Raw genomic sequence first — 12,490 nt, 5'->3', positions numbered from 1 at the left:
ATATAATGTGTAATGATCGACATAGTGTGATTAGGATACCTATCACCTCAAACGTTTATAATTCCTTCATGTTGACAATATTCCAAATCTTTTAGCTATTTTGAAATTACAATAAATTATTTTTAACTATATTTTCTCTGCTGTGCTGTTGGACACTAGAACTTATTCCTTCTAGCTAACAGCATTTTTGAAGTTACAGATTGCTGTTGGGGTGGCAGGGAGAATCCATTCTGAATTAATTCCCTCATTTTTATAGTACTTGACATCACAATAGCCAATTTTCATTTCTAGCCTCAAGAGAAAGTGTGAACATATATGTATTATACGCACAATCATTTGCTCTAAGGGACAAGACTACCCATACGTACACTCACTCAGTAAGTCGAGCAAATGCTTTGCTTGTCTGTCACATGCCAGGTGCAGTGCCAGCTACCAGATGTTCATTATACTGAAATGAACCCTAGCTAAATATCCCCCCTGATGGGTGACAGTCATGGTTTGACTATCCATTGCCCTCCTACTGTTTACACTTCCCTGACTCATGGACTCCACAAACTGTGGCACGCCATCAGGGATCTCTCAGCCCTATCGGAACTGGTTACCTTTCATTGTCTATATGAGAAAATAAAGTCCATATTTGGGGTGTGATCTGGACAGGAATTCAGATCCACCGTCCTTCTCTCTTTCCCTGACCCCGCCCATCTCACCAACTAATGACAGAAGGGCATGTGGTACTTATACTTTACATGTGGACCTTCAGCCTTGTTCCTTCTCCTGTGATCACAGTGAGCCAAAGGAAGTGAGCCAGGAGAAGCCTGAGTTAAGTGATTTAATGATTATGGGAGTTTCCATCTCTTGGAATGTTTTGTATGTTCTTGGACTGATTCTAAGATGGAATCGTGCCAATTGCCCCCTCCACCTTACTTGTGTCAGATGCTCTTGTTTCCTCTTCTTCAGGCTTCTCACAGCCCTTGTGGTTGCTTTCTCTTTGCCAAAGGTCAAGGGAACAGGCAACATGCACTTGTGTAGAGTGAGGGGGGGAATACATATGAACCAGATTTAAGCCTTCTCGGCTTCTCAGACCTATCTCTCTGGGCCCCGCAGAGCCCCAGGCCACGGCAATCTCTTTCCTTAAAACCCTCCCCTTCGTGTTTGGGTAGGCATCTTCCCTGGAGACCTCACCAGGGTCTCCCCTCTACTCTGCTCCCCTCTACTCTACACTTGAGGTTTTTTTCAGAGTCTAGAATTATCAACCCCCACTGAAGTGTCTCTATTCCTTTAAGGGGTTTCCCTACCAATGAAGGAATTTGGGGAGAGCAAGAACCAAGGAAACCAAATACGGAGCCTCAAAATCAAAGCATCAATGCCTTCATTTACTTGTATCCCTTTGTAGAAACTAGCCATGCTCGTTCCTATTCTTTATTAATAAAATGCACATATTACTCAGCTGTCTCGTTGGCTTATTGAAAGGAGTATCAAAAATGCTTTATGTACTCTCACTTTATTGTCATCAGTATATAATATTTAGGAATCAGTAATTAAATATATAATTTATATTATATAAACCATAGCTCCAGATTTCCACCAGCCTGTTAGTGAAACTTCCATTGAACTGTCTTCTGTCTCTTGTCCTACTTCCCTAGGTCCTTTTTTCAGAAAATTTCAGAGAACTTTTCTTCAACCACTTTTCTTTATGTCCACAGGGCTCTTTCAAGATCTGTTTCAGAGGGTCCCCAGAAAGCTTCGTCCCCTCACAGCACTCCCTCCTTATTATTTTCCCATAAGATGAACAAGGGCACCAAGCTTTTTTGACCTTCATCACTGCACAGATTGTAATGTACCTCTCGCATGGGGCAACTCCAGAGAAGGCAGAGCGAATTAGAAATGATGGCATGATAGGAGTGAGAAACATGTGGTATAAACTGCTTGGCAGCAGTAGAAAGCAGAAGAGTTTTTTAAATTGTGTGCATCAAAAGCAAAACATTGAATTTTAAAATGTTAGTCTTAATTTTCCTACTGGCTGGTATCTGCCCTAGTTTACAGTCTGAAATAGTATTGACTGAGAACTGAAGCAAAATATAAATGCTTACTCCTAAAGAGCACATTTAAGATAAACATTCACACCTCCTGTGTGGTTTTCTGGATGCCTATATAACATTCTCATATGTGTATCTGTGAAGACTAACTATTACCCTTGGGTTAAGACAGAGCTTCTCAAAGTGTTCACCTATGTACTCCTTTCTGGAGAGGAGAGTAAATGCAGAAAGGAGTGTGAAATTGCATCCGTAAGGAACCTGCTAAAAATGTGTGGTTCCTTTGAAGCCTTGTGTTTTATTGTGGGAAAAAAATACATACGAATGTTGCATTTTTATGGCATAACATATCTAAGTTTATTTTATTATAAAAATGTGCTAAAATATGTCAAATGTTTATACTTGTATTCTAGAAATATTGAAAAAATAGTGTACAGCATGTAAATATAAATATGTATGTCACGTGTGGTTTGGTCCCAGAGCCATGACACATTTAAAGAAATACAGCTTAAAATCACAGACCAAGCCGGGCTCGGTGGCTCAGCCTGTAATCCCACGCCTTTGGGAGGCTGAGGTGAGTGGATTGCCTGAGCCCGCGGGTTCAAGACCCTCTTGGGCAACTTGGCGAGACCTCATCTCTACAATAAATCAAAAAAAAATTAGCCGGGCGTGGTAGCGCGCACCTGTAGTTGCAGCTACTCGGAAGGCTGAGGTGGAAGGATCGCCGGAGCCCAGCAGGCGAGGCTGCGGTGGCCGGGAGCGGCCACTGCACTCCAGTCTGGGCGACAGAGTGAGACTCCAACTCCAAAAACAAAACAAAACAAAAATCACAGACCAAAAAAAAAAAAAAATCATTAAAAGGGATTTCTGTTCTTTACCTATTTCTCTTGAAGGATATTAAAAGCAACCTAATTCACATCTCCACTCAATAGCACTTCTCATATTTCCTTTTCTTTCCTCCACATATTCAGCCTTTTCAAAGTATCATTTACTATCACAAAATGCTCCCTCTCTATCTGTATCCCACACAATTTTACTCTCTCTCTCTCCCACTATTTTTTTCTGTCTTTTTATAGTGTGGGTTTAGTTAGCACTTCTAGCAAAGAACTTCTTGTCATCATCCCTCCTTTTTGTCCAATCTGTGATTCCAGGAACAGGCAAGGACAAAATGAGGCTGGAGTTAGGGTGGCGAAGAAGGGAAAATTGGGCTAACAATGACAACATTCTCTTTGGTGGGCAGAGGGCGAGGGATATCTCTAAACATTCCTATGTTAATAATTTGTATTTTATCAAATATGGATATACAAATAGGAATTCCCCCCACACACATATTTTGTGTTGGTTACAGGTCAATGTGTTGTTTTGTTCACACATTACTGGATGTTTGGGGGAGAATTAGATATTGTACTTACAGACTAATGATCATTATTACTTTTCTTATTTATAAATATGTCCCTATGAGTGTGTTAATAGTGATAGGATGTAATATTTTAACCAAAAACTGTGCTTTTTAGTAGAAGTGTAATATTTCCAGAACAGGCTTTTGGAGTCTATGTAAAAGTTTAAATATTCTGTCTCTCGGATGGCACATTTGGTGGGAAATCGGGAAATAACTGAAATAAGTGTTTCTTTTAATACTACAGTTATTGTGTGTGAGCCCATACACCTCCATAAAAAATATTGGTTGACTTCCCATTGTGTCACTTGAGCAAACTCAAGACCTTTATGCTGAACAAGAGAAACTTCCAAAATGAATCCAGTGAAAATCAAACATTGGATTTTGCTCATAATCTTTTTAGTTATGTGTTAATCGTGAATAGATTATATCTTAATATGCAAGCAGATGCAACACTATCATTGCTGTTTTTTCAGACCAGTCCAAACATTAATTACTGTGTGCACATTTTCATTGGTATCACATTATACAACATATTTGTGACTAGATTAAGACAACCAAAATAAACTCTTCAATTAGTAGCATTTGTTTTATATATATGTATATTGGGTACCTACCATATGGCTCTAAGGTAGGTGCTGGCCAGGAGGGAAAATCATAGATAGATGTCAAGCAAGAAATTAACCCTCAAGGATTCTTAAAATCTATGAAACTGATTTAAAAAAAATTTCCCACAGATAATTATACTCCTGAGTGAAAACTGAGTGCCTTTAGAGAAGGTTAGAAAAAGTGTTCAAAGAACATTAAGAAGAGAGAGATGAGCCGGGCTCGGTGGCTCAGCCTGTAATCCCGCGCCTTTGGGAGGCTGAGGTGAGTGGATGGCCTGAGCCCGCGGGTTCGAGACCCGCCTGGGCAGCGAGACCTCATCTCTACAATAAATCAAAAAAAATTAGCTGGGCGTGGTAGCGCACGCCTGTAGTTCCAGCTCCTTGGAAGGCTGAGGCGGAAGGATCGCCGGAGCCCAGCAGGTTGAGGCTGCGGTGGCCGGGAGCGGCCACTGCACTCCAGTCTGGGCGACAGAGTGAGACTCCAACTCAAAAAAAAAAAAAAAAAAAAAAAAAGAAGAAGAGAGAGATGACTTAGAGATGGGGAGATTAAGGAATGCTTGTAGAAGAGTGGCAGTTGACCTAGGCATTTTTAGTAAGTCATATTTAGATATGTAGAAACTCAAAATAGGGATATCTCAGGAGAAAGGAATCCTAACAAAAGCAGGAAATATTTAAGTTTGGGATGGTGTTATTTGGTTGTTCTGGGGGAAAAGAATTGATAGAACATGCTTGAAAAGATAGTTTGGATTTTCTTAACACAGTTAGGGACTTGCAGTTATTCAGGAAGAAGTCAGGACTCAACATAATGATAAACGGACATGTGGGCTAAGTCTCTAGAAATCTGCCAGTGGAGGGAATGAAAGGCCATATAGGCAGAGAACAGCAGGCACCCAGGCAAGCAGTTGGAAGTGAAATGAGTGAAATGTCTTGAGAATAGTGAGTGAGAAGTTTGTTATGGCCACAGTGTATGGAGAATGAGGGGGACTGTGAGACAAGGCTAGAAAAGAAGGTTGCAGACAAATTCTGAAGGGATCTATATGCTAAGCAAGGGAGTTTGGTGTTTATCCTATACAGACACAAGGAACCAACAGAGGGTTTATGAATAAAGTAAGGGTAAGATAGAGCACACACTGGAAGGGAATGGCAAACTTGTTCTACAAATGGCCAGACTATAAATATTTTAGATTTTGTGGACCTCTGTCAGTCATTGTATAGTCTTCATTTTTTAAAATCTCTTTCTCTCTCCCTTCCTTCCTTCCTTTTTTTTTTTTTTCAACTTTAAAAATATAAAAACATTTCCTAGTTCCTCTGGCCATACAGAAACAGGGTCACACTGCCTTTGGCCCTCTGCCATAGTTTGCGTTGTCCTGGACTAGTGTGAGAAGAGAGAAGTGTCAGGTAAAATAGGAAACAAGGATAGTGTGCAGAGAGCAGAAAAGGGCCTGGACTAAGGCTGTGGTGATAGAGATGGTGGCGAGGAGATAGATGGGATATGTCTGAAGTAGAATTAGTTACTCTCAATGATGGTTTGGCTATGAGAAATCAGGATGAAAAGGACAAATGATGTGTGAATCTGAGGCTTCTGGCTTGAGAGACTTGGTGCTGGTGCTGGTGCTGGTGTTTTTAACAGCAAGACTGTGGAAGAGTTTAGAGAAAAGAAGATGGAGTCAGGTTGGAAGTTGCTGAGTTTGATGAGCTCATGGATCATCCAGGTAGAGCATGCCCAGAGCCCACTGGCTCCATAAAGCTGGTGCACAGTTCCTTCCCATCCAGAATGTGTGCCTTACAGACTTGGATGTATCAAGTGTCACAAGAGTCTATAGCAGGGGTCCCCAACCTCCCGGGGCCACAGACCTGTACCACTACATGGTCTGTTAGGAATTGGGCCATACAGCAAGAGGTCAGCAGTAGGCCAGGGGAGCTCTGCCTTCTGCTGATCTGATCACTCCTGTCAGATCAGCTCTGGCATTAGATTTTCATAGAAGCGCGGACCCTATCGTGAACTGCATATGTGAGGGAACTAGGTTACACTCTCTTTATACAAATCTAATGCCTGATGATCTCCTCTCCCATCCACGAACCTGGTCCCTAATGCCAAAAAGGTTGGGAGTGGGGGAACCGCTGGTCTATAGGACAAGAAAGAGTTGTTCCTTAGGAACCCCAGACTGCAGCAGGATTTGGGATGAATTTTAAGGGATGAGACTGGGGTGGGAAGACCAGGTAGGAAGTTCTTTCAGCAACACAGGGAAGAGGAAGTGTGTGCTTCTTATTGAGTAGTGGCAGTAGAACAGAAAAAGATGGCAGATGGGAAAGCTAATATGGGCAGAATCACAAGAACTTGGCATGATGTGCATGGAAGAAGAAAGAGCCCTTCTGTGATCATCAGCCTCAAATTCCGGTGTCCTAGGATGGTGTTACTTCTCTTTTGTTCTTTTCCTAGTTCTTGTTTTAGAAAACCAGCTCAGTGACTGACGTACTCACAGGGCACATAATAGAAATGCTCTCATACCTTTTCAGGTTTTACAAATGTTCTATTTTATAATACAGTGGAGGATAGCCATGTCCCACCTCCAAAAACCTTTACATATTTTCTATTAACAATAAAAGGGAATGTTGAAAAACAGGAGAACATTTGATGAAAAAGTTTAAAAATTTTTAAGATTTTGGAGCTGAGATACATTTTAACCAAGGGTTTTTAAATAGTCTATCAGCCCAGGAAGGTAAATTTGCATGTTGCCAGTCTCCCTGAAATTCTTTACACTGAGCTCTAAAGTCTCTTATGGCCTTATTTTAGCAGATCGTTCTTAAAAGTATGAGTGCCATTGAGATATAGCAATTTTGTGCATCTGTCTTTTCAGGGCATTAAGCTGCTGTGTTAAAATACAGATATTACCACCTCTGTCCACAGTGCGCACCTCACTCTAACACTCAAGATGCTTGGCGGTTAGGATAGAAAGGGCACAAATCCTTTTTTTGTCTGTTTGGCAATTAACCATTCACTGGCTTTTTTTGTTGTAACATGCACTTCCTTTCTCTTGTTTTCATTCAAGCTGTGTACGCCATGGAAATTAATGTGGAGAAAGACAAACAAACAGGAGAGACCAAGATTCTCTCTGCATCTACCATTGGCCCAGAGGGGGTCCATCAGAAAGGAGTCAAGGTCTATGATGATGGTACCAAAGTAGTGTATGAGGTGCACTCAGGAGGCACGGTGGTAGAAAACGGAGTGCACAAGTTAAGTGCAAAGGATGTAGAAGAGCTTATTCAGAAGGCTGGACAATCAAGCTTAGGAGGAGGGAACGTGTCAGAAAGGACTGTGATTGCAGATGGGAGCCTCAGCCATCCTAAGGAACACATGCTCTGCAAAGAAGCCAAGTTAGAAATGGTACATAAGTCTAGGAAAGATCATTCTTCTGGAAACCCAGGGCAGCAGGTCCAAGCCCCCAGCACTGAAGGGCCAGAGGCAAACTTGGATCAGCCGGTCACCATGATTTTTATGGGCTACCAAAATATTGAAGATGAAGAGGAGACTAAAAAGGTGCTAGGCTATGACGAAACCATCAAGGCTGAATTGGTCCTTATTGACGAAGATGATGAGAAGTCATTGAGGGAGAAGACAGTGACGGATGTGTCCACTATTGATGGGAATGCAGCTGAGCTTGTGTCCGGGAGACCAGTCTCAGACACTACAGAGCCCTCATCCCCTGAAGGGAAGGAAGAGAGCCTAGCCACAGAGCCAGCCCCAGGTACCCAAAAGAAAAAGCGCTGTCAATGCTGTGTTGTCATGTGACCACTTATTTCTTCCCCTTTCTTCTGGGCAGCCTCTGTACTCCACCACTCACGTAGACCTCACTGTACCACTAACTGCAATACTGTGAACTGGAAGCAAACACCTGCCTTGCCTTGCAGTTGGATTGCTTTGATCTCTCTTATTTTTTTTCCTTTTCCTCACCTGAGAGACAACGTGCATGTGTGTGCTTCATTCTTTCCAAGAACTTGCTTTTCCTCTAAACCTTTCCTTGTGTCTTCAAGAGTGAATCAATTCCTTACTGCTCAATTGGAATGGACTCTTCATATCAGCCAGTGATATAGTAGCCTTAACTCACTTGACTGGAATTGAACCCGTTGGGACCGGGAGATTCATTTTGTAGCGTGTTCCTCTAATGTAGTCACACACCGCCATATCCCTGGTTTCTCACTTGCCTCCCCTGCTGTGGATCCTCTTATATCTTGTGTGGCAAAATGCTGTTGGCTCTAGCTGGTTGCTAGTGTAGCCAAAAGTGGACCTTACTTAGTCTGTCCGGTCTAGGGTGATGCTTTTGCTGCCTTACATAAGCTTCCAGATTACAGTATTGTGCATCTATGGCTTTCCTTCTGTTAAAACGGTAATGAAGTTGATGAACCCAGAGCTTGTCACAGCTGAAATGTAGGCACTGATTCCATAACCTGCCCATTAGCAGCTGTCTCTTTTTCTATGGCTTACCTGATGAACCCTTTATATAAGAAGCACCATTTAAAAATTTCTAAGGACATGAAACAAACATTGTTTTAGGCATCAGTAGTGATTAATCTCCAAACCTAGACAAATTCGTGAGCCTTGTTTCTATTCTCTCTCTCAAAAAACAAATGTAACTTTTTATAGCGTTTCCTTTTTCATGGATATTTTCTGATCATGTTAATCTATTTTCAATGAGGGGATCATTTTAAGAAGTATCTCTGCAGTGACCATATTTCTAAAACAGTCTTTCTGACCTACAGTGGTGGCCACGATGCTCCCACTTCATCATGGATGGTGCTGTAACGCATTAACTGTTCATCTCGTGCCGGTTGGTTACAGAGCCTTGCAACTGTACTCTTTTCTTTCTGTCCCCATGAGAAAGACAGTGTTTCAGGTAACTTCAGCTTGTAGGTTTTCCACCCTTCAGAAAAAAACTTTAAAATGTAAAAAAATTTAAAACATTAAGAAAGACCTGTCTTCTCAACATTTAAGTATCTCAATTTATTCAACAAATACTGATTGAGCGGCACATCACTGAGCTTCTTAAATAAAGCATTGCTTTCTTAAACTTCTGGAGATTCTGGAATAGCAAAGAATATGTTTTATCTAGAACACAATGAACAGTTCTTGAAATACAATTTTAGCACTCTCCCAAAACAAACAGCTACATATATAGTAAAACCAAAGGGAAACAGTTAAGTAAAATAACACTAATAGAGTAATGAAGTTAATAGATAACAAATTAACTGATTTTTAATAAGACATATCTTAACTTTATTTGCCCACATGTTCATAGCATTGTTGCAAATTGTAAAATTATGTTTCCACAGAATATAGTTTTGAAAAACACATGATCTATAACATCAAGTCTAACTTCTGTGGAAAGCAGATTAGAAAGAAAAGGTAGTCTTGAGAGAATTTTATTATAGGACCTATTAAATTCGACCTATTTAGCTTGCTCAGAGCTAAATATATATATTTTTTAATTTTCTGGCTTGAAATTATATTTATTCCAATTCAAAAGATGAAAACACTATTTTTTACTTTTTAACGTTAATTTTTCTTAAATAATTACATTTTAATGGGCACAAAGTGAGTCATTTTATTGCCAATATAAAAACAAAAAAGTTAAAGAAGGGAAAAATAAAGGAACTAAGTTCTACTTTTTAAGGTTATTTTATCCATGACTTGGTTTTGAATAACTGAGGGAATTATCTCTAAATCTCAGGTTCACCAAAGCAGCTGCAATGGAATGAAACTGTTCTCTTATCTAGAAACCTGGTTTTGATGTCTATAAATCTCACTACTCTCAGCTTCATTTTCCTCAGAACATGGTCATTTAAGCATCATTTAAACATTAAATACAATGACATGCAGATAAACCTGTTTACACAGAAGGAGAAAATAGTTTCAATGTTTTAGACAATCTGTTATTTTAATGATTTATTTAGGAACTAAACAATCTAAAAGTTTACCAATGCTTATCCTTTTTTTTTTTTTTTACTCGGGGATTAAAACTATTCAGTCTGAGTTGTTATAAGCACAGTGATTGAGTGGCATGGTAGAACACAGAATCCTTGAGCTTGCTGTTTGATAAACAGAGTCAGTCTTCCAGGATAGATAATTCCATGAAGTGACCTACTCTTACATAAGTAAACTAATTACTCATGAAGAAAATAATGTGCACCCTTCCCTACAACACTGCACCCAGGGCTAAAAGATCAATGATAATCCACATGCTCATTCATCAGTTATTATTATGGGGAACAGTGATTAGCAAATTATATGAATTAGAATTTTATCTATACTTTTGTTATTAAAGCTTATCATTTAGTGGTCTTTGAAGTAAGACATGAAATTACTTGTGGCCACAGTAAATGAAGATGCGTCTTAATATGGTATATATACTCATATTTGCATATGTCCCATCATTTTCCTGCCATGATGGGAGATTCAGGCTCAGCCAGTACTTTTATGGAATGAGACCTGTAATCCCACCTCCAGCAGCAAATGACTATCCTTTATGATGAAAATGTAAACAGAATTCTGACTCTGAATATTCTGCCTTTCCTGCTGCCGCTGGCATTCTCTCTGTAAAAACTTTATTATGTGTGTTATCACACCCTTCAAAAATGCAGGGTATTTGGTTACACAACCAGACTAATTAAAGAATCAGTAATGAAGCTGCAAAACCATAATCTTTTTTGAGCTAACGATTAGCTGGGCTTTTTCTTTAAAATCATATCATCAGTTTCCTTTTAAATAGAAAGCAAGGGAAAAAAGGGAAAGGAGGGATATTTCATTTGTGCATAAGTAGATTTTCAATGGCATTTAGTTGAAGATCTTTTCATGGTTAAAATGATAAAGTTTAACCCTATATATCCTGAAAAATCTTGATGACTTGTACATCCCTGACTTTTTTTCTCTCTCTTTTAATGTGCAATAGGAGAAACTCGGGAATTTTGTTCAACTTGTACCTCTTTTACTCATATTATTTTCCATACGTAGGCAAAAAAAAAAATTGCCTCTCAAAGTGATTTGACAGTGTCCAATGATGTCACTTAATACTGGCAATAGAGAGGAAGAAGTGCCAGGGAATTCCCCCAGGCCAAACCCAAAACACAGTTTTCTTAAACCTTCTGAGAAATCTTAGAATTATTCAAAGGCTTTCAGGAAACTCAAATTCTATCTATTTGATTTGATTTCCTTATGAAATATTAATAGACACATATTGCTTCAAATTTTTACTGATTCCATTTTACTTCCTGGTGACAATGTGGTTTTTCTGCATGCAAATAGAATATTTTATTTTGGTTAGGATCAAGTTTTTATAAATATATAGTTTCCTAGAGATACAATATCATCTCTAAAGCAAAATGTTGAGGCCAAGTGTGAAAGCAGCTTATTTCTCTCTACTTCCTACAGAATTTCATTTCAAAGGACCACAGTGCACTCTTGAAAATGACCATTTATTTAATACCAACGAACCAACAGATAGCAAAAGAGGAAAGAGGGAATATGGTGATAGAGGCAAAATCTACCTACTAAACCAGGTCATTCTTTGTAAGAAGTATTAACACTGTCAATTTAAAATACAGATGAACGCCGGGCTCGGTGGCTCAGCCTGTAATCCCACGCCTTTGGGAGGCTGAGGTGAGTGGATTGCCTGAGCCCACGGGTTCGAGACCCGCCTGGGCAGCGAGACCTCATCTCTACAATAAATCAAAAAATCATCCGGGCGTGGTAGCGCACGCCTGTAATTCTGGCTACTCGGAAGGCTGAGGCAGAAGGATCACTGGAGCCCAGCAGGTCGAGGCTGCGGTGGCCGGGAGCGGCCACTGCACTCCAGTCTGGGCGACAGAGTGAGATTCCAACTCAAAAAATAAATAAATAAAATAAAATAAAATACAGATGAACATAGACAGAATATGCACTGAGGATTTTTGTTTGTTTGTTTTAACGTTTTTAACTTAAAATCTAGAAGCTCAGTCATCTCTGGTTATCACTGGAAAGTTTAACTCACTCGCAGGCCCTTTCCTTGTTGAAATATTCTCATCTCCTGTAATGTTAGCTTACAACAAAAACCATTCCAAGGTGAGCAGTCTCACTGTTTTTTTGCAGCATGCACATTTGCTATTGAAACCACAAATTCTCAGCATGTTTAAGACATAGTTCTAGAAACTTTAGAAATGTTGCAATCTTTTGGATGCTCCTCAATTTCTTAATCAAAGTGTATTGATTAGAATAGAACCAGAAGGTATACTTTGTCCTATTAGATAGGACAACACAGCAGGAGCACAGAGTTTTACTGGCATACCTCATAAAACTGGAAGTAATGAGGAAAATGGGATCTTTAATTCATGCTACTAACAATTCACCTTCACGAAGGCCTTCTTCTGGTCTTCTCAGGAAAACTTTCCTGCATTTTCTAGAGATAAAGAAAAGTCTTTTATTT

General features: G+C 39.7%; 2 protein-coding genes across 2 annotated transcripts in view; both read left to right on the top strand.

Moving 5' to 3' along the window:
- PALM2 (paralemmin 2) overlaps positions 1 to 10,231 on the top strand; it is a 184,254-nt gene extending 174,023 nt beyond the window's left edge. The window contains exon 7 of the mRNA XM_008066170.1: positions 7,088 to 10,231. Coding sequence (XP_008064361.1) covers positions 7,088 to 7,827 — 740 coding nt within the window. The 3' untranslated portion in view covers positions 7,828 to 10,231. The remainder of the gene's footprint in view (positions 1 to 7,087) is intronic.
- Positions 1 to 12,490, top strand: part of LOC103268585 (A-kinase anchor protein 2) — a 305,955-nt gene that overhangs the window by 66,658 nt on the left and 226,807 nt on the right. The window lies entirely within an intron of this gene.

Source organism: Carlito syrichta, unplaced genomic scaffold (assembly GCF_000164805.1).
Source record: "Carlito syrichta isolate Samal-C Ts95f unplaced genomic scaffold, Tarsius_syrichta-2.0.1 Scaffold308851, whole genome shotgun sequence".
NCBI lineage: Eukaryota > Metazoa > Chordata > Mammalia > Primates > Tarsiidae > Carlito > Carlito syrichta.
The sequence above is the reverse complement of the archived record's forward strand: the minus strand, read 5'-3'. Positions and strand labels throughout refer to the sequence as shown.